This window comes from Anastrepha obliqua, chromosome 3, assembly GCF_027943255.1.
Source record: "Anastrepha obliqua isolate idAnaObli1 chromosome 3, idAnaObli1_1.0, whole genome shotgun sequence".
Lineage (NCBI taxonomy): Eukaryota > Metazoa > Arthropoda > Insecta > Diptera > Tephritidae > Anastrepha > Anastrepha obliqua.
The window spans coordinates 138,090,988-138,113,426 of record NC_072894.1 but is presented as its reverse complement, the minus strand read 5'-3'; the positions used below and the strand labels follow the sequence as shown (position 1 = coordinate 138,113,426).

General features: G+C 32.2%; 1 protein-coding gene across 2 annotated transcripts in view; it reads left to right on the top strand.

The window, feature by feature from the left end:
• The window catches only part of LOC129240294 (sodium-dependent phosphate transporter 2), a 37,865-nt gene extending 21,903 nt beyond the window's left edge, over positions 1–15,962 (top strand). For both annotated transcript variants that reach the window (XM_054876010.1, XM_054876011.1), the window contains exons 2-9: positions 4,152–4,204; positions 4,339–5,765; positions 6,075–6,500; positions 10,374–10,544; positions 10,632–11,091; positions 11,146–11,628; positions 12,767–12,952; positions 14,681–15,962. In XM_054876010.1, coding sequence (XP_054731985.1) covers positions 5,573–5,765; positions 6,075–6,500; positions 10,374–10,544; positions 10,632–11,091; positions 11,146–11,628; positions 12,767–12,952; positions 14,681–15,155 — 2,394 coding nt within the window. In that variant the 5' untranslated portion in view covers positions 4,152–4,204; positions 4,339–5,572 and the 3' untranslated portion in view covers positions 15,156–15,962. The remainder of the gene's footprint in view (positions 1–4,151; positions 4,205–4,338; positions 5,766–6,074; positions 6,501–10,373; positions 10,545–10,631; positions 11,092–11,145; positions 11,629–12,766; positions 12,953–14,680) is intronic.
• The last annotated feature ends 6,477 nt before the right edge of the window (positions 15,963–22,439 follow it).

Below are 22,439 nucleotides of genomic sequence, written 5' to 3'. Positions count from 1 at the left end.
TTACTTTAAATCGTAACTCTGCGATAATAGATTTGCGTGCAATTAATTTCAGGACTAAATTACAAATTTCAGATTACAATGTCAACATTTCCACTACAGCTTTTTTGTACAAACGTTGACTTTAATATAAAGTAAGTAGAAGAATTGTGTAAGATTTTTATCAGAAATTAATTACGTAGTGGGACAATAACAAAACTTGCACAAAAAAGCAACATTTCCGTGTGTGTCACATTTATATGCGCTTACAAGCATAAAAAGGCCTCAGTTATGCAGGAATTTTATGTCTATGGAATTTTTTTTTTCATTCTAATTTATTTGACGACGATTTTTCGCTAACAAACGGCAAATGGTTGCAATGACATTCATTTATTCGATGATAAACAAAATGAAAAGTGGAAAAATGACTGGCTGAGTGAAAATAGAGGGCAGAAATATTGGAACAATTTAGTTTTAACCAGTTGCAAGCCAGCCGCATTGGAAGCAATTGACATGAAAATGCGCATAAGTATACATGTATATGTAAATGCGTGTATGCATGTGTACATATGTACACATGTATATGTATGTATACGGCTATATGCGGTTTTTCGCATGCAAATTCGGCTGATGTCTATCTTGGCGTGAACAAAAGCGTCGAATTGTTCAATATCCGGTGATTACATAAATGCGGCGCATGGAGCTTATTGTGAATAGTTCCAGTTTTTATTGTTGTTATTGCTAATCGTTAGCAATTAAAAGCTGATTGAATTGCAAATAGTGTTTTGACAAGAGATTTCAATATGAACAGTGTTTGCCTTTAATACAAACAGTGCGAATTTCTTTGGCAAGTTTTTTGCTTTTGAATTTATTTTGCGTTAATTTTCTGTTTACCAATTTTTTGCTTGGATGAAAATTTAATTTTTAATTTTTTTCAACTAGAAATACTATATATTTGCAATTTGCATTTGGATATGTGTTTATGTTTTATGGCTGCTGTGTGGTTTCAATGCTTCATCATCATCACCCACCTGATGTTTTGATGATATTTTAATTGTTGGAAAATCTTTCATTCTAGAATTGCAGTCAAGTTGATAATTTAATTGTGTGCGAGTTCGCAAAGCGTATAGTCGTGTTGCATTTCACTTTTCTTCCGCTTACATGCCTACATATAATACTTTTCCTCTATTTTATCCGAAGCTGTATCACATAGTGACATTCATAAATGGTATTACAAAGTAGTTGTTGAACTTTTACAAGGATAATCGTTAGTGTTGGTGCTGGCAGATGTACATAAGCTTCCAATAAAATAAAAGTTTTAGAGCAAGACATGCCTGGCATAAAGATGCTGCAAGCTGAGTGGTGGCAGTAAGAAGTTTAATGTGTAAATTTGTTTTTGGTAAGCCGAGTACTAATAAGCGAATTTAAGTTGGAAAAGTGCATATTTCCAAAGAAAAAAATTAAATTAAAGCGAAACTAATACAAACAGAATTTTATTTACACCATTCCGGGGGTTCAAAGAGTCTCATTGCTTTGGGAAGAGTGAGGCAAAAATCCATAAAAATGTTTTTAAGCCTACTTTTCTTTAAAAACTTCAATCTATACTCAAATTAACGCGTGAATCTTACATTAGAATAATTACATATATGTAAGTTCCAGATCAAAAAATAAACATTTTGAATAAAATGTGGTTAACTTTTTCAGATGCAGTCATTGCGACCGAATATCACATTATTAAATTACAGTGGTTTAGGTAGGTGAAATGGTTGAAGTACTACTCTCGCACTCCTCAAGTAGCACTAAACACTACATATGATGTGATTTTTTAAAATTCAAAATGGCGGACGCAAAATCAAAAAGTTGAGCTAAAGTCGTCAAATTTGAAACTTTTGGATTTATAAGCACACTCGACTCTCAATTTGATCGCATAACGCTTTTTGCTGATCGACCGAATTTTTCTCAGCCAAACTGATAAAAAAATCTAAAGAGCAGATTAATTTTGCTCTCTCAATATATTCGGACAGCAATTTGGGGGTTGTTGTTGTCGTAGCAGCGCTGAACCTGCTGCAGCTTTTCGTCAAGTAGTGTCAGTCATGTTCATCATACGACACGACTAACTTGAGCCGGTCACCAATCGCAAGTTGTGCATTTATTTGTACTTTCCTCTTTCGTTCTCTCTCTCTCAACTTAAGAATATAGTAAGTCTAACTGTGATCATTTTAACTCCATAGCTATGTATCTATCCCCTTTTTCTGTAAAAATTAGTCTTTGAATTGACTTTGAATAATAAAGAATATAAGTCTAAATGTCACTAACTTATTTTTATATTCCTATAAAAATTAACTTGCATTTATATACTCGTATGTAGGTGTGACAAATTATACCAGTATTAGTGTTGGTGTGTTAAAAGGAGGTGAGAAATTTCGTAGTTTTTAAACTTGTTCGGTATTCAATCTACTCATACATATATAGGGACCGGCATGAACGGAAACACCTTTCTGAATACATAGTGTTAGGGGAAGACTGTGCGTAGAAATGTTTGACGGAGCCTTGTAAATACGAGTATCAACAAGCAGTACGCGAAAGTTTCGTACAATATTTGGACCAAATAGGATTAAGAGTTATATGACTAATAATGAATTGTTTGAAGAGCATAGGCTGAGTAACTGCAAATGTTTTATAATCTAGCCAAATAGCAATTTTGCATTTTTGACTGAGAAGTCGTTTGTATATACTTGTTAGTGGGTCAAAATAAAGGGTAATTAGAGGCTATACAACAATTATTTTACGAGAATAAGATACTATTTTGAGAAGCTTGAAGAAAAATGGAAAGGACAATGGCCTAAGCTACCAAAAGAAGTTTGGGGTTTGAAGAGAAGCGAAGGTATAAAATATACAATATAAAATTACAAAGGCCAAAAAATATAAGGTGGTATTTCAGGCAATAAGAAAAAATAATGTACACTTCAGTTTTCACAAGATAGTCTTTTGAATACTGCACTTATTGGATGAAACTAAGACTTATTATTATTATTAATGGTGGCGCAAAATTAATCATGCACTTTTGTTTTTGAATAACTGTTTTACTAAATAAAATCATGGTTTTGAGTGATCGAAACCTTTTATAGTGCAAGGTGGCGCAAAATTAATCATCCAATTTGTTTTTGAATAACTTTTGTACTTAATAAAACAATTATTTTGAGTGGTGAAAATCTCTTTTATATAGGGTGGCCTTAAATTAATCATGTAATTTTTTTTAATTACTTTTTTATTAAATAAAAAAATGATTTTGAGTGATCTAAATCTTTTATAATACAGGGTGGCACAAAATTAATCATCTAATTTTTTTTTTACTTTTTTATTAAACATTCACTTTTGTTTTTGAATAACTTCATTACTAAATACTAAAAAAAAGTTTTTGAGTAATGGAAATTTTTATTTTGAAAGTTACTCGCTCCATTATTTGTCTTGTATAGGTACTGGAACTGTCTAGTTCACAAGAGTCAAATATGATTGACGTACGACGCCATTTTTACAAATTATAATCCTGCGATGTGGTGATTCATTTTGCGTCATCTTGTATGACATTGTGTTGGCCACAAGCATCGGAGGCATTCGAGGGTTCTCCTGAGGCTAATAAAATCTCAGCTCTCAAATTTTGTGTGACATAGGCCGCGAGTTACGCATGCTGTGAGACTCCTTTTTGTGTCAGTTGTATAGAGGACCATCTCAGAACTTTCTCCTTAACTGCCTTGTGAAAGATTTAAGTATTTTGGCTTTCATCTCTTTGCTACGATTGATATTAAAAATCTGATGAATTTCATCAACACCACCGTAATCAGCCATTCTTCGGATGTCTTCACCAAATACACTTCCCCTTCTCCTCTTTTCTTTCTTCCCAGTATCTTTATCTTCTTTAAAATGGTATCACAAAGGATGAATTCTTAGATTTTGATTTTCGTCCAAGTGTGCCTTCTCTATAGGCAACCATTTCAACCTAACCTAACTTGTATGGCATTTTTAGCGTTAAAAAAATTAAATTGAAATATGATTCTAAAATTTATATTATAAAGAAATCCCTGTTTTTAGAACATTTGTTTTTCAAATCATGTTTTTTTATACGTATTTTTAATTGATTTTAATTCCCTCTCTTTCACATCTTTTTTCAATTGCAGACATGTTACTGTTCTCTCTGACGTATCAACAATTATGCTGTCCTAAACGCCAGGTGCGATATATTTTATATATTGTTCGTAAAAAAATTCGTTATGAAATTTCTAAAAAATTAACTAGCTTTAGAAAAAGGATATTAAAAGTTTTAAATTTTCCTATTTTCTTATTCTTCTTTGTTCCTGCTAACAGTTATCAAAGTCGATCATTGCAAAAACAGCTGCAACAACAAAAACAACCACTAACACACTCCCCATAACCTTATAACAAGAAGTTTTGGTTTTCGCGCAATTTTAAGGAAAAAACAACAACAGCAGCGTCAAGAATAAAATAGAAACGCAAAACTTTCTTAAAAGCACCGAAAAACAAACGAAACTTAAAACACAAAAACGGGAGAGTAGCAGCCAGAAAATAACTGCTAAAAGTCAAGCCAAATAACAACCAAAACAGGCGTGACTTCACAAGAGCTAAAATAAAGGAAGCGGCTTAAAGCGACAGCGGTCTAATAACGCTTTGAAAAATTAAATAAACGAAACGATAAACTACAAGGAATATAAATTTACAATTTTTTTTTCCAATTTCCACACACAGCGGAAGTTTGTTACTAAATTATAGCTTTTTTAATTTCCTCATCATTCATCAGTTTTTATACGGAGCTTAGATTGTGAGACATTGCTTGATTTTAGGCGCAATTAGTTTACTTAGAGCTAAGCGGCCAGGCGGTGAAGTACTTTTGAAAAAATAAAAAAACAAAAAAAAAATTATTTATATTAGTTTAAATTTAACTGTAAGCTCGTTTCGACAGCGCAGTGAATTTATTTTAAATTTTACATTTTCATAATGAAAATTGCAAACATGAAGTTTAAGCGCAAATATGGCTGTTTAAATATTTGAAAAATATTATTAGTGTATTTTTCGAATATTTTGTTTCGTAGCATTTTATAAATTTACAATATAATAATCCAATTCCTTGTCTAATTAAGTCTGTGTCTGTCTGTTTGTGTCCTCTGTAATCCCGCTACCCTCAGATTAGAATTATAACACATCACACACTCACACCCAAATAAATACCCATACATTCAAATAAATTTAATTTAAGGTAAAAGTAAAGTTTACGCATTACTAAGTGATTTCCATAAGTTAATTTTGAAGTAAATTTTGTGATATTTCAAGCAGACACTTAAGGCATTCAACATTTTTGTTTAGCAAGCATTTTGAAATTCTTTTCCCAATTTAAAGAGCCCTCTGTTCACAGGTTTTCATTTAATTTTGAGTAAAGTTCTTTCCTAACTCGTTTTTGTGCATTTTTAATACGAATTATTATTAAATTGTGATTGAAAAAAAAAAAAATTTAATAGTTAAAAAATAACAAAAAATTCAACTAAATAAATTAATTGAATAAAACGTACTTAAAAATACGTTCAACATGGATGCTTACTCGCCTGATCTACTATGGATGGTCGTGCTCGGTTTTCTGATCGCTTTTGTATTGGCTTTTGGTATTGGCGCTAACGATGTGGCAAACTCTTTCGGAACAAGCGTTGGTTCGGGTGTGCTGACCATAAGACAGGCCTGCGTATTGGCGACAATATGCGAGATTTCAGGAGCAGTTTTAATTGGTAAGTTCGTGTTTTTTTGGCAAAGAAAAATATCAAAATCAAAATTTTCTGTATGAAATGAGTTTTTCTAAAAGCTAAACCCATTCATTGCTACTATCAAAAATGCTATTGCACACAAAGCACAATATTTTGCCTTATTTTAAATAAGACACTTAAATTTTTGTTCTTTATGACTTTCAAAATTTTTAGGTGGAATTTTTAGAATGTCTATTAAAACTTTTATAATTTTTTTTTCGGCTCTGCTTTTTTTACTTGCCGCTTCTCTCAATTCCAATTAATCGTTCTCCCATTTTTTTCTCTCCCGCGTAGGCTACAAAGTCTCCGACACTATGCGTAAAGGTATTTTGGAAGTTGGTCTCTACGAAGGCGCCGAAGAGGAACTAATGTTGGGCTGTGTCGCTGCGCTGGCAAGCAGCGCTATTTGGTTGCTGGTCGCCACATTTCTCAAATTACCCATTTCGGGTACGCATAGCATTGTTGGTTCAACGATTGGTTTCTCGTTGGTGGCACGCGGCACGCAAGGCCTGAAATGGTCAACATTGGCCACGATTGTAGGCTCATGGTTTGTATCGCCGGTGATGAGCGGTTTGGTGAGCATCCTGCTATTTTTGGCTATACGAAAGTTCATTTTGCGCGCCAGCGATCCATTGAAGGCGGGATTTCGGTCATTGCCGATTTTCTACGGTGCGACATTCTTCATCAATGTAATTAGTGTGGTGTTGGATGGACCGAAGTGTAAGTAAAAACCATTAAAATAAGTTGATTAATTTGATAACAAAAATATTGTTTTGGATATTTGCAAAATTTTAAAAATAGGTAATGATTAATTTTGTGTGATGACTTCTGATGTGATGAATTTTGAAAAGTGGTACAAGAAAATTATAATAGGACTATGTTTAAGTTCGTGCGGTTTTTTTTTCGAAATTTGAAACTTTATTGACGTAAAATGGTTACAAATTTAATATTCAAAGTATTGTCCATCGCTTACTACTACTTTTTCCCATCTTTCTGGCAATTCACGGATTCCCTTTGTGAAAAATTCGGTCGGTTTTGCCGCAATCCACGAATCGATCCATTTTTTGACTTCATCGTAATTACGGAAGTGCTGGTCAGCCAGGCCATGTTGCATCGATCGGAAGAGATAGTAATCGGATGGCGCAAGGTCTGGACTATACGGCGGGTGGGGTAGGACATCCCATTTGAGCGTTTCTAAGTATGTTTTGACCACTTGTGCAACATGTGGCCGAGCATTGTCATGTTGCAAAATAACTTTGTCGTGTCTATCGGCGTATTGCGGCCGTTTTTCTCGCAGTGCTCGGCTCAAACGCATCAATTGTCGTCGGTAGACATCCCCCGTAATCGTTTCATTCGGTTTCAGTAGTTCATAATACACAACACCCAGCTGGTCCCACCAGATACACAGCATAACCTTCAGGCCATGAATATTCTGCGCCGACGTCGATGTTGAAGCATGGCCAGGGTATCCATACGTTGCCCGACGTTTTGGATTGTCGTAATGGACCCACTTTTCATCGCCAGTCACAATTCGATGCAAAAAACCCTTTCTTTTGTGCCGTTGAAGCAGTTGTTCGCATGCCATAAAACGGCGTTCAACGTCTCTTGGCTTCAATTCATACGGCACCCAATGGCCTACCTTTCGGATCATTCCCATGGCTTTTAAACGTTTGGAAATGGTTGATTGATCAACTCCCAAAGTTTTTGCAACCTCTTCTTGCGTTTGAGCCGGATCTTGATCGAGCAATTCCTCCAATTCGGTATCCATGAACTTTGGCGGCGCACCCTCGCGTTCTTCGTCTTCCAAGCCAAAATCACCACTTTTAAAGCGTGCAAACCACTTCTGGCACGTTCGCTCAGCTAGAGCATGCTCACCATAAACTTCCACCAAGATACGATGACTTTCGGCTGCTTTTTTCTTCATATTAAAAAATTCCCCGCAAAAACACATTATTTGGCACGAAATTCGACATTTTCAAGTGTGGTAAAAATATTGTTGTTTACGCTTCAAATAAAAAACTTATACTGACGTTTGTGCCTTACGACAGTAGCTCTCCAATGAATGTTTGGAAATGTGGATCGATGGAATAATAATCAAGTTACGCCATCTGTTGTAAAATCGCACGAACTTATCGATAGACCTATTACTTTTTTTTCATTTAGACAGAGTCTTAAATGTGATAAGTTTTGAGAAAAAGTACATACATTTTTTTGCTTTTAAATTTAATTTTGGTACAAGAAAATTATATTTTTTTTTTTATATTAATTTTTTTGGATTTTTTTTCAGATTCTAAAAAAAAGTTCTGAAGATAGAGTCTTAAATGTGATAAGCTTTGAGAAAATATAAGAAACTTTTTTTTGTTTTTAATTTGAATTTTTTTAAATAATTTTGTTTCTGAATATTTTAAAATATTTTTCGAAAGATAAAGTCTTAAATGAGTCTTCAAAAAAAAGTTATATAAGTTATTTTTAAAAAGTTTGAGTTTTTTCTCTTTGATATTTTAATTTTAATTTTGTGAATGAATGTTTTGAATTTTTGCAAAATTTTAAATATTTTTCGAAAGATATAAGACTCTATCTTAATGAGATAAGTTTTGAGAAGAAGTTTGAGTTTTTTATATAAGCAACCTTTTGTTGTTTTTTTTTAAGTTTTTGAAATTTTAAAATAAATTTTGTTGGGTTTTCTGTAATTATAAACTTTAATGAATTAAAAAAATTATTAATTTTAGTTATTATAATAAAACAAAAATTGTACAAAAAAATTTTCAGTTTTTAGTTTCTCTTCAATTATAAATTTTAATTTATTAAAGTCAAAACATACAACCATAGGTTATTTTTACAGTGATTGACCTTAAGAATAGTTTACATAAAAGGATTAACAGTAAAATCAAAATTAAAATTAAAATTACAGCTAGTAGTAAAGAAGTATAAGTTGGGGAAAGTATTAAGAGGAAAGTAAGGTAAAAATAGTAGTAGTAGGAGTAGGGATTAATAGGAAGAGATTTAAATAATGTGGATCCATTTGAGTACATTCAGCAATTTTCGGCAAGATAGCGAAGCAATTTATTTTTGAAACACGAACTTTCTTTTATACGTTTAATTTTGTAAGGTAAGGTATTCCAAAGACGGACAGAGAACACAAAGTATTGACGTTCAGTCACCAGACAACTGTATTTCATCGGGACTAAGTTTAACGAACGGCAGGACTTTGAAGGCATAAGTCGATCTTTGAGGTATCTGGGTTTCTGAGTGTTTATAATCTTGTGGAGTAAAACTAAACATTTAAACCTAAGCAAGTCGTAAAAGGAGACGGAAGCAATTTTTTTCGCAAATACAGAAATATGGTCATAACGTTTTTTACAGTACACGCATCTTGCAATGTTGTTATACAAAACATTAAGCTTACTACGACACACACTATCACAAGGAGTATATAACTCACAACCATACAGTAACGTTGGTAACAAATACGTTTTAGCTAGTAGCAGTCGAGTGTTTACTGGTGTAAAATATTGAGTTGTCCATAAATTGCGGAGCATACCATAAACTTTGCCTATGACAGTAAAGATGTGGTTGCTCCATGTCAAAGTTCTATTAAATGTAACCCCTAAATTTTTAACATTGTCCACATATTTAATCACAGCGGCATTTAGTTTGACTTGTGTATAGCTATCGAGCTTGATAGCTTGAATTAAAAAAAAATATATTTTAATTAATTAAAAAAAAGTACAAAAAATTTTTTTTTGAATTTTCATTCAATTATAAATTTTAATTAATTAAAAAAAATTGCTTAATGAAGTTTTTTGTGTTTTTCTTCGAATTATAAATTTTAATAAATTTAAAAAATTTTTTTGAGTTTTCCTTAAGATTATAAATTTTAAATATTTAGAAAAAAATGTTAAATAAAATAATTGAATAAAACTTGTTTTTGAGTTTTCCTTAAAAATTTTCAGTTTTGTGTTTTCAGGTTTGTATTTTCCTTCCTAATTAAAAAAGTTATGCAATAAAATTATTCTTTTTAACTTTTATTTTTTTTTTAATTTACCTCAAATCATTAATTATAATTAATTAACAAAAAAAATTATGCATTACGATTTTTCTTTTTTAACTTTTATTTTAATTTTCCTCAAACAATCAATTTTAATTAATTCAAAAAACTATGCAATACAACTTTTCTTTTTTACCTTTTATTTTATTTTTAATTTTCTTCAAATTATTAATTTTTAGTAACTAAAAAAATTATGCAATAAACTTTTTCTTTTTTAACTTTTATTTTTTAATTTTCTTCAAATCATAAATTTTAATTATTTACAAAAAATTTTGCAATAAAATTCTTCTTTTTCAACTTTTATTTTTTTTTATTTTCCTCAAATTATTAACTTTAATTAATTAAAAAAAATTATGCAATTATTTTTTCTTTTTTAACTTTTATTTTAAAAAATTTTGATACTCGATTTAGAGTCTAAATTTCCAAAAATGTTTGCCTACCAAACTTGACCGTTTATGCTAAATTCCTGAGTTTCACTGTTTTAAAATGGTTTTCTTAGTTCTCAATTATTTATAAATCTTCCTTTCATTTTATCTTTTCCTTAGTGCTTTATATGGATAACATCCCCACCTGGATTGCTATATGTTCGAGTATTGCGCTAAGCTTATTGGTTGCACTCCTCACCCAGCTTCTTGTTGTACCAATTCAAAAACGTAAAATCGCAAAACAGTTACGTGCTCAAAACCCTGTCAAATTCAATTTTGAGGACTCGGTTGGTGAGTAAAAAAGCATAGCTCCGAATTAATAAAATTCTCCAACCGCACTGTCTCACTTTCTTTCATATTCTAAATTTCTCTCTACAGAATCCTCACCGTCCGGTAGCCCTAAGAAAAATCGTCGTCCATTATCACTTGTCAGCGATGGCAAACAATTGCCTGCAATTGCTGAAATCACCGAACTCGTCTCGTTGACCGACAATTCGCCAAAAACGTTCAAGTTAGCGCCTTATGGGATGAATAAAAAGAGTGAAGTTACCATCCAGAATAACGGTTATAATGCGGATGGCTACAAGATCAATCCGGAAATCATCAAGAAAGCTGAAGATTTGTTGGGCAAGGCCAGCTTGGATAATACCGATTTGACCATCACAAGTTTAAATTTCATCGATGAACAGTATCAGAATGGCAATGGCAATGGGATGTTGCAACATGGAAATAGGAATAACAATACAACTGGGTTAATATCGAATGGCCGGAGCAAAGGTAGCCAACTGCAGGATTATTTTCAGCAGGGTGTGAAATCGCCACTGTTGGATGCGAAAAGGTAAACTAAATTCTGCAATTAAAAATTTAAAGTAAATTTTTTCCACTTCCACAGCATTGAACATTCCGACGAGCTTCCACAACATCAACAGCAAGAAAGCAAGCAAAATAAAAATATTACACAAACTGCCATGGACATAAGTACCACCAACAATGCTGCACCCGCACCCGTATGCTCTTCCACTACACCTGCAACTGCGCTACCTGGGGACGCAACCAGATCAATTGCTGACGTTGTAGTTACAAAAGCTACAACAACAACAGTTGAGTATAAAGCAGCACCCACAACTGCCAAGAAGGATCTGAAAGTTGTTGAGAGCGGCAGTAGTTTGGAAATGATGATTTCGTCTACTTTGTCGCCAAATTCGAGTAAGGTGCCATTGATTGAAAGCAAAGAGCTGATACATGACTTCAAGCAGACGGATGGTACACCAGCACAGAGTGATGAGGAGTCGGAAGAGGTGTCGATGTTGTTTTCATTTTTACAAATTTTAACCGCAACTTTTGGAAGTTTTGCGCATGGCGGAAATGATGTGAGGTAAGTGGGAGGAGTAGGCAAGGTGTAGCAGGCGATCATTTGTAGCTTGATAAAATTCTGAATAATCACAAAAACTAGGTTAGGTGAGACTGGGTTTAGGTTGCTATCCCAAAAGGGACACACTTAGCCATGCAAGAGTTGAGAATCCGTTGTGAAACCAATATAGAGAGTAGCGAAAAATAAGTGGTGCGAAAAAAGTAGAAAAGCAGGTAATACTGTAAGTAAAAGCAAAAATTAAGACCTAAAAACTGAAATGAAGCCAAGATAGATAGATAGAGATAGAGATAGATCATCTAAAAAGTATGTAATTTCTTGAGTAGTTTTTGGAACTAATAATCACAGCTACATCGCTGTTCAAAGTGCAATCAGGTTAAAGAAGATTGGCTTCTGGAGGCAATTTCTCAAGGGACTTGGTAGCTTTTTTGGGCAGTGAACAACTTCGGCCAGATCTCTTTATCCGCAAACGTGCTAGGGTAATCATTCCAAATAGACAGAATTGGAACGAGGGGAAATCTGTACCAAGGCTGTTACCTCTGCCTTCACCGACGGCTCCAAGATGGAATCAGGAGTCGGAGCAGTGATTTTCTTTAAATCAGCCAATTTATCGATTTCCTTAAAACTGCCGAATACTGCTAGTGTTTTTCCGGCAGTAGTGTTTGTAATCCCGTAGGCATACAGAAGGCTTAGGGATCGCAGGAGCTCTGACGACGCCATGGTGCAGATCCTAATTAGTCAACTCCTGTAAGGATCTATCTATGTAATCTATTGTGTGTGCAGGTAACATTTCTCGGGTCTCGATCCCAGGACATAGGAGCATAGAGGGAAATTAAATTGCTGATGAGCTCGCCAGGAAGTGGTCGACTGAATAAGTTTCAGTGGTCTCCCATCCGGTCATCGGCAACCTTCTAACTGTTGTTAAAGGAATTTATTTATTTTGGAGGTCTCATAATGGCATCAAAACGCCGCCTTAATACTACTTAGGGAGTGCCAGTCTTCTACTTCAACCATTTAACCTACCTAAGTACCTATCCAATCACAGCTTTTATTGAAAACATTGCTGTTTCATTTAATAATATTTTAATAAATTAATCTCTTTTATTCATAATTAGAAACTCTTTCTTAATTTTTTTTCTTTCAGCAACGCTATTGGACCTCTTATTGCATTGTATATGATTTACAGGGAAGGTTCTGTGATGCAGAAGGCCGAAAGTCCCATTTATATTTTGATCTACGGAGGTATTGGTATCTCAGTTGGTCTATGGCTGTGGGGACGACGGGTCATCGAGACAATCGGCAACGATTTAACAAAAATCACTTCTTCGACGTAAGTAATATAAACATTTATTTAAATAAATATTTTTCAAAAATTAATATCGAAAGAAAATCCTCTGTGAAGTTCGGTCGGAGCGTTTAGTAAATCGAATATCTTGCGATTCGCTAGATTAAAGAAAGTATGAGGTCAAGAAGGTGTACTGATGTAGTATGAAGGACAAGGTGTAGTAGCCGGCCCGTTCCGCTAGCAAAACTCAGAGAATATCAAAAGCTAAGTTCTTCCAACCTAAGTGGTACTGAAATCCATTCTAATTAGTTACGATTGTTTTTTGTCTGCTGAAATTTCTTAGCCGTGTTTTGTCTTTATAAGAGCTTTGGTTGCAGGAGATCATGTCCAGCTCTAGAGCTACTCTTGGAGTTGCTTTAGTAAAGCTGCAATTAGTGGTGCCGTACCTTAGCCATAACCGTAACCACAAACATATCATATCATCATGGTAATCGATTATAGGTGCTGCACCATAACATAATCATAACCGTATCCATTTGTATCTATTGAATTTCTTCTTTTCCCTGCGACCGTAATCAGCTGTGAAATGCTTTACATTTGTTTTGCTATTTGCTATAAAAATGAGAATATTAGAAATGAACGACGAAAAATTAATTGACTTAGAGGAAAGGTTACGGTGGTAGTCGGTCCGTGCGACCAATTCATTTAGACCTTACAGGTCCATTGTGAAAATCTTTGAGGAAAATTTTTTGTACTTTAATTACAAAATGCAAATGTTGTCATTAATTCTACTTCAATATCAGCTGTTTGCGGCTATGGTTCTGGTAACGGCTATAACGTTATGGCTACGGCGCGCTAATTGCAGTGGAAAGCGAATAAGATCTGGAATATCGAATTCGATGAGCAAATATTTAGAGGAGCAGCAAGGAATATTTGAACTAATCTCAAAACAGAAATCCAAGTTTCAACGACTTGTTGACGTCTTACGTCTCCAGTAGGGATCGTAACCCAAGTCTTAATAACGGAATGTTGCGCACAAAGGTACTCGGTTACGGCCAGTAATCGAAACAGTCGTAGATTATTTTTTAATATTATCGGTAGTAGTTAGAGAAACTGCAACTTGTAAGCTTCTCATTAAGGACGCACTAATCAATTCTGCAAATCAGAGATGGATTAGCGCTAACACCTGCGAAATTGCTAGGCAAACATGGCCAAGGCTTAATTTACGTCTGTCCAAGAGTATTATAAAACTGAGTAGACTTCAAATCAGGACCTTAGTAGGGGCCTCACAGGACATTGTCTCATAGGAAATCATGCAAGGAGATTAGGCGTATACACGCATGATTTCTGTCGTAGCTGCAGAAATGAGGAGGAATTGGAAACAATTCAACACCTTTTTTGCACATGCCCGGCTCTATCCAGAAGCAGAAACCGATTTTTAAAATCCTACTTCTTAACGAACATAGATAATCTATACACTTTAGGTATCAACAACCTTTTACGCTTTGTCAAAAGCTCAGGATGGTTCAATATGGAAAGGGAAATGTAGCCCAGCCCCCGCGGCTCACAACGGACCCATTCCTTGGTCTAAGTGGCATCGTTGTCTCTATGTGCGATGCGGCTGCCAAACCTACCTACCTAGAGAAACTCGTAAACATCAGCATTTGTAACTCGTAACTTAAAACTTGAAAATTGAAAAAAACCTTTTAAGTAATTTTATAGCAAGCGAAGTTTTTTAAGTAATTAATAATTTTTTTTTCCTCTCTCTTTCAGCGGTTTCACCATCGAGGTTGGCGCCGCCATCACAGTGCTACTGGCAAGCAAAATCGGGTTACCCATTTCGACGACTCACTGCAAGGTCGGCTCCGTGGTGTTTGTTGGACACGTGAGCGGCAAGGGTCATAAGCCAGCTGCAGATATTCATGGGAAGTCAACACTCTCAAAAGAGGCTTCAATGGAAGGTGGTGCCATTACATCGTCCACTGCTACTACGCCAACAATAAATGCGAATGAAATTTGCAACAGAATGGCGACGGTGTCTTCAACGACAAGCGCAAATGCTTTAGCCAATGGGAGCGGTGGTATGGAGGCGACCGTGGCTGCTGATGGTGGTGCAGTTGCTGCTGTGGGTGCTGTCGATTGGCATTTGTTTAGAAATATCGCCTATGCTTGGATTGTGACCGTGCCGGTCACGGCGCTACTCTCAGCTGGTATAATGTTTCTGATGTGCAGCATTGTTTTGGCCTAAGCAAAGCGGCACCGCGCAGCGGCAGTGGGCGAATTATTGCAAAATAAAAAATTAAATGAAAAAAATGAATGAAAAGAATCAAGTTACAATTATTAAGTATTCAACAAACTTACTAATGTAAGCGTATTTACAAACATATGTACACTTTAAACGATATTGTACTTAAAATGGTAAAGTAATTGTTATTATCAAAAACCAAAAACAAAAACACGAAATGATCACGAAAAATTATTTGAGAAATTATTCGCAAATTGGCAGCGGAAGTGGAGAAATTCGTCGCGAAGGTTTAAGAAAGGAAACTGCAGGTTTTGAATGTTTGATTTTGAACTGTGAATTGAGTTGTAAGCGCCAGTCAGTCTGCCAGCTAGTGTCAATAGATTAGTTCCATACCAACATAAATTAAAAATATTTATAAAAATTAAGTCCAACAATAAATTAAATTAAAAACTCATAAAAAAATTGGAAAAAAACTAAAAAGGAAGCAGAAAACTAATTAAAGCATGGACTAAGTATTTTATGTGTTGATATTTGGAACAAAGTTTTTAAGTGTATGTTATACCTAAAAATTTGCAAAAAAACAAAAAAAATATAAAAAATTAATAAACAAAATTTACGTCAATAAAACCATAATTAACTTGCTCATGAAAAATAAGATGCAGCACTAACACGAAGATATTTTATTTTTTATGCACAAGGTTGAAAAATATTTATAAAAAATAATATTGGCATACAATAAAATGTTCAATTGAAAAGCAATCGATTTTTTATTTTTTTCGTACGGCAAAGTATTCGAATACACGTTAACAATATATAAAAATAAAATATAATAAAGAATTTGTCATAATTTGAACCCCACGAAAAGATTATATGAACAGTTTCGAATAAAAGCATTACCTACACTTGCAATTAATTCAAACTCGTAAAAAAAGAAAAACTAGCAATTTGGTCTTGCTAAGTATTTTTTTTATTTTACTTTACTACTTAAATGTCAACAATTTTACAAAGTAATAATTAAATTTAAAGTATTTATTCGTGATATTATTATTTTTCTTTGTTAATAACTGTTACTCAAGAGCAAATGGAAACAGGAGCTTGAATCGAACTCAAATAAATTTAAATATCCATTATTTTATATTTATAAGAGCTAGCGACTACATTCACCCGTACATAGCTTACAGCGAGTTTCTTAAGTTCCCAAACTTATATGCCTGCACTATTTTTTTTCTTCAAAATAAACAAAAAAATACTGTTAGTAAAAAACTCAATTGTTTTACTTGCTCCAGAAACCTCTCAACTCAAGTTTTTTTTTAACGACAAATCAAAGTTGTCCCATATTTTGATACTTATTTTGTTTGCTTTTTTATAAATAAAGACACCTACTTTGTTAAATATATGCAAATGTCATATACACACAAACACTTGATTAACATTTACGTACACTAATTAAAATCCAAATTAATTTCATTTGTTACATACAAATAAAAAGTTAAACCTTATAAGGGTAAAATAAAAATATATTTGTGCATTTGCTACAAAAATTGTAGTTGTAAATGTATTTAGTTAAACTAATGAAAGACGACAATTGAAATTTATAAGTTAAATAATTATAGTTTAGGAGCTAAAGGATTTATAGTACTACAAGTACAACAATTACTATGATTAGTAGTTGAATGTAGTTGAATATTAGAAAGAGCAGAATAACTACAAATATAAAAAAAAGAGAAGCAAAAATAGAGTAAAAACTGCATGCAACTTTTTCTGTTAAAAACAAGAGAATTACTTTTCATCACTAAGGTTTACATTTGAAACTTTCGTTTCATTAAAAAAAATGTGTACAAACATTTATTACTAAAAATCTGGTACTAAAAAATTGAGTACTAAAAATCTTGTACTACTCCACTAAAAATTTAGTACTAAAATTTTTGTACTAATCAAATGAGTTCTAAAATTTGGAACTAAAAAGTTAGGAGAAAAATGTTAGTACTAAATTTTTTAAAATTTTGTACCAGAAATCGAGTACTCAAATTTAGTACTCAAAAAAATTTCTACAAGAAATTTAGCACAAAAATTAGTACTAAACATCTTTTACTAACCAAATGAGTTCTATAATTTAGTACTAAAGATTTAGAACTAAAATTTTAGTACTAATTTTTTTAAAATTTTGTACTAGAAATCGAGTACTAAAATTTAGTACTAAAAAAATTTTCTACTAAAAATTTGCCACAAAAAGTTTAGTACTAAAAACCTGGTACTAACCAAATGAGTCCTAAAATTTAGTACTAAAAATTTGGAATAAAATGTTAGTAGTGTTTTTTTTTTTTAATTTTGTACTAGAAATCGAGTACTAAAATTTAGTACTCAAACAGTTTCTACTAAAAATTTAGTACTAAAAATAAGTACTAAAAAATTTGGTAATAAAGAAACTAGACTAAAAACTTCTCACACAAATATGTAAAGTTTCGAGGTAAAACCTTAACACTTAAACTGTAGTACCTAAAAATCAGTACTAAGCACTGTGGTGTTAAAATGTTAGTGCTGAAATTGTGCATCTAAATCTTCTCAGGAGAAGAATAACTTTTCTAAACTTCGGATCTAAAATTTTAGTACTAAAATTTATACTTAGTACATCTAAGAAGATTTAAGAAGAATAATTTTTCTAAACTTTGGCACTAAAAGTTTAGTACTAAAATTTGTACTTAGTATATCTAAGAATATTTAAGAAGAATAACTTTTCTAAACTTTGGCACTAAAATTTTAGTTCTAATATTTGTACTTAGTACATCTAAGAAGATTTAAGAAGATTGACTTTTTAAGCATCGGCACTAAAATTTTAGTACTAAAATTTAAGAAGAAGATTAAGTTTTCTAAACTTCAGTACTAAAATATTAAATAATTTCAGCTTTTTAGCTTAAATCATAGAGTACTAAACTTAGTACTAAAAACATAGAGTGCTAATAATTAGTACTTAAAACTGGCACAAAATCGGTAGTGCTTAAAAAATCGGTACTAAAAACAATAGTGGCAACATTTAACTTGTTTGGCTTCGGTACAAAAATCTAATATCAATTTTTTTTTGCATTCAAATAGTTTTAGTTTAGTGCTAATTTTTGGTATTAAAAAATTTGGTTCTTGCATTTTTACAATAAAAATTTATTACCAAATTATTTTTTCGTTTTTTGTGTATTTTGATTGAAGACTTGATACAATTTATATTTTAATTAATTGAATATAACTGTATGAAAATATTAAAAAAATTATTTATGCTAAAAACCAATGATCTTGAAACGAATTTTTATACACTTTCTACGCATTTTTAGACTATTGGTAAAGTATTTGTACTAAAAAGCTTGCCTACCTAAAATTCTAGTTTAAGTTACAATATACAAATTACAATGAGAAAAAAAAAGATTATTTAGAAAAATAATTTTTAGCCGAAATCCATAACAAAAAAATTAAAATTCTAATTTTATCGCTACTAAATTAATGTCAGCAAATCAAAATGGCGCTTTAGTGCTACTTGGGGAGTGCTTCCCCAAAAGTACTAAGTTTATTTATTTTTTCACGGTTTTTTTACTAGTTTTTAATTATTACTTTTAATTTAGAGACTTATCTACTTAATTACTTTTAAAAGTTGCATGGCAGCGCTTAAACCTAAAGTTTTTAGACAGCAAAAGTAAAAATTCATAAACAGCAAACAAAATGCAAAACTTACAAACTACTACAACAAACCGGAGTGATGCACTTGTGCATGAACCAACTAAAATAAAATAGAAAGTAAAATTGAAGCCAAAAGTAGAACAAAAACAAATGTCAATATTAGTAGCAAAAACAATGAAAACAACCACACAAATGAGATAACAGAGAATTTTATTGTATTTGTATGTCTGACTAAAACGTGAATAAACAACTACTGATACAGCAAAGGAACAAAAACAAAACATAAATAAAAATATAAAAGAAACTAAGTAGTTAGTTAAGTTAATATTTATGCATTGACAAGAATAAATATTCGCAGTGCAAGCAGTAAATTAAAAAAATTTTGTTCGAAATTTTTTTGTAAGCTATTGTTACTCTGTTCATTGCCATGCAAATTGTGCATGGATATGATTTCGAATGACAAGAAAAAAATCATTAAAAAGCTTCATTGTTATTATCTGAGCTTATCACGAAAATATTACTAAACATTTAAGGTGCTTTAATTATTTCCCTATTCACAAACCTTTTTGTACTCAAAAGACAAAATATATTTTATAGCCAGAGCAATGACCAAAGAACCAATTTGTTATTCCATGGAAAAAATTTAGTGATTGTTACAATTTTATTTACTTACATCCAGAATTATATTTTGGGCTTGAATTTTGAGTAAATGAAAAAATGTTATATCAACAGTTTTGCAAACAAAAAAGTCGATGATCAAAAGTGGGTATTTCTCTCCAAAAACAAAAGTGGGGGAAAACAAGTTCTGAATGAAAAACAAAATAAATTTATGCTTTGTATTTCAAGGATTTACAAAAATACGAAAATGCAAAATTTTAGCAAGTCAAATAAATTTCACTTTTCAGTAAATTACAGAGAAAAGCACTAAAGAAGCCCACTTAAGGAGTAGAAGGTAGTCAGGGGCCCGAAAAAATGATGATTTTCAATAATTTTTTTTTGCAAAAATGAAAACATAGCGCTAATATATCATATTTCGACTTGACTTTAGCAAAGTTTCAAAAAAAAATTAATAATTGTAGAAGTTATCGCTGTTTGTGTGGAACCCGTTTCTCCAGAAGTCCCTGGCGGTGATAATCACAAGTGCTTGGAGATTCATCTAAAATTAATCGGACAAAAGAAATTAATTGTATTAATAGATAATCTTGTGACTGATGAAAGCTTTTTTTTTTGAAAATTAACAATATGGCGGCTTCAGGAAATATTTTTTCAGATTTGCGATAAAAAAACCGCCAATTAATTGTTTAAAAAAATCGAGATTTGTGAAAAAAATTCTTCGATCAGGCACGAGTTTTTTATGTTTTTCAAAAGCAGTTACAGTGATCACCAGTTAAAAAACATAGTTTTGAGAAAAAACGCATTTAAAGTTTTGCTATCGAGGTCCGGAGCGCCCGAGCGCCTTTTGTTAATTGTTGAGTAACTCGAAAAGTATTTGTCGAATTTACTTCAAATTTTTACACAATATCTTTAAGATATTATACTTTATAAAATGCAAAAAAATCAATTTTTTCAATTCTGACTACCCCTAACCCCTTAAAATACACTGCGCATGCTTACGATTCCCAATATTTGACTCCACCGAAACTCAAAAGTTTACGTAGAGATAAGAAAAAGACATTTATTTGTATGCATTCCATTTTATCCCTTCATTCTCTTTTAACTGTAGTCACTTCTGACCTGCAATGTGGCGCAAAATTAGTCACCTTATAGGAAGATTTATAATTTGTGGAAATGGCGTCGTACGTCAAACATATTTGACACTTCTGAAAGAGAGAGCTGCATTACACAAACAGCAATGGAGCGCGTGAAGGTTGAAATAAAGATTTTCATTACTCAAAATTTTTTTTTTAATAAAAAAGTTATTAAAATAAATTAATTTTGAGCCACTAAAGGTCAAAATAAAGATTTCCATTACTCAAATAACTTTTTTGTTGTAATAACTTTTTTATTGGATGGATGATTAATTTTGTGACACTAAAGATCAAAATAAAAAAACACATCCATTACTCCAAAAAATTTTTTTATAAAAAAAGTTATTAAAAAAATGGATGATTAATTTTGCGCCACAAAGTTCAAATAAAGATTTTCATTACTCAAAATAATGTTTTTATTAAATAAAAAAATTGTTAAAAAAATTGATGTTTCATTTTGCGCCACTAAAGGCTAAAATAAATATTTGCAATACTCAAAATCATTTTTTTTATTCAATAAGAAAGTTAGTAAAAAAAAGAAAAACTGGATGATTAATTTTGTGCCACTAATATTTTCCGGTACAATATTTTGCAGTTCTTTTCAAACATTTACGGCATTAAAAAGATAAATTTGTTCCACAACGATTAAGTTTTTCATGACCATATTGTTTTTATTAAAAAACCAGAAAAAGAACATTTTTAATTAAAACATGCATGTAATATAATTTAACGTCATATATAATTTATGCTAAATCAAAATTCCAACAAAATTCATAGAACAAATAAATTGTATCAACTTACCAAATTTTCCCGAACAAAAGCAAATATATCAAAAGATTACAAAAATATTAAGAAAAAAGTATACAAATTAATTTTTTTATTTCAGTAAAATACAGAAAATGAGTTTATAAATAAAATAAAGATTATTAAAAATAATTACTAAAAACAAATGGAAAAATAAACAAAATGGAAGAAAAATAATAAATTAAAAAAAAAAAATGTCATCAGTTCCTCGTAAAACTGGTTAATTTGCATTTTAATTATATTTGAAAAATTCAAAAGTTTGTGAACAAGTTTCCGGACATACCATTGCTGCGACGGCAGCTTTGGTGATGTACCAGGTATTTTAAGCCCCCTCAAGCGAAAAAAAATTAATGTATATTAATATGAGGGTTGCCTTTTATAATTTGTGCCTAAAAATGAAAACAAAGTAAAATAATAATGAAAATGGCAATATAGTTTTCCAAAATATTCTCCTTGGAAATCAATGCGCTTTTGCCACTCAGAAGCGGATATTTGTCTTAAAAAACGAGCTGCTTTAAGGCTTTAACAGCTTCTTCAGGCGTTGCCTTCGTTCACCTTTTCTTTTTGAGCTCCGGCAATAAAAAGAAATCATTCGGTGTCAAATCAGACCTGTAAGGCGGATGACCCCCATTAATTCGATCTTTTGCGTGCTCGAAAACTTACGTAGCGCTCGCATTGACTTGCTGAAGGATGATTCTTTGGCGGTTGGGTTTCCTTAATTCTCCGAAAACTTGTGGCAAACAAGTAGTTGTTGTGTACTGCTCAGAATTGACTGTTTTAAATTTCTCTCGTGGCACAGTTGCAGCTCGACCAGATTTTCCGAAAAAACAGGCGACCATTTGCCGCCGTAGCCGAATGGGTTGGTGCGTGACTATCATTCGGGAGTGCGAATCTCCGTTCATGAACATCAAATAATAAAAAGGGCAAACCTCCGTTCGGAATCGGCTTAAAACTGTAGGTGCCTCCATTTGTGGAACAGCAATAAGACGCACGTCATAAATAGGGGGAGGAGCTCGTCCAAACTTCTATATATTATATTTAGATATACATCTAAGTGCTAAGTGGAAAAGGAGCA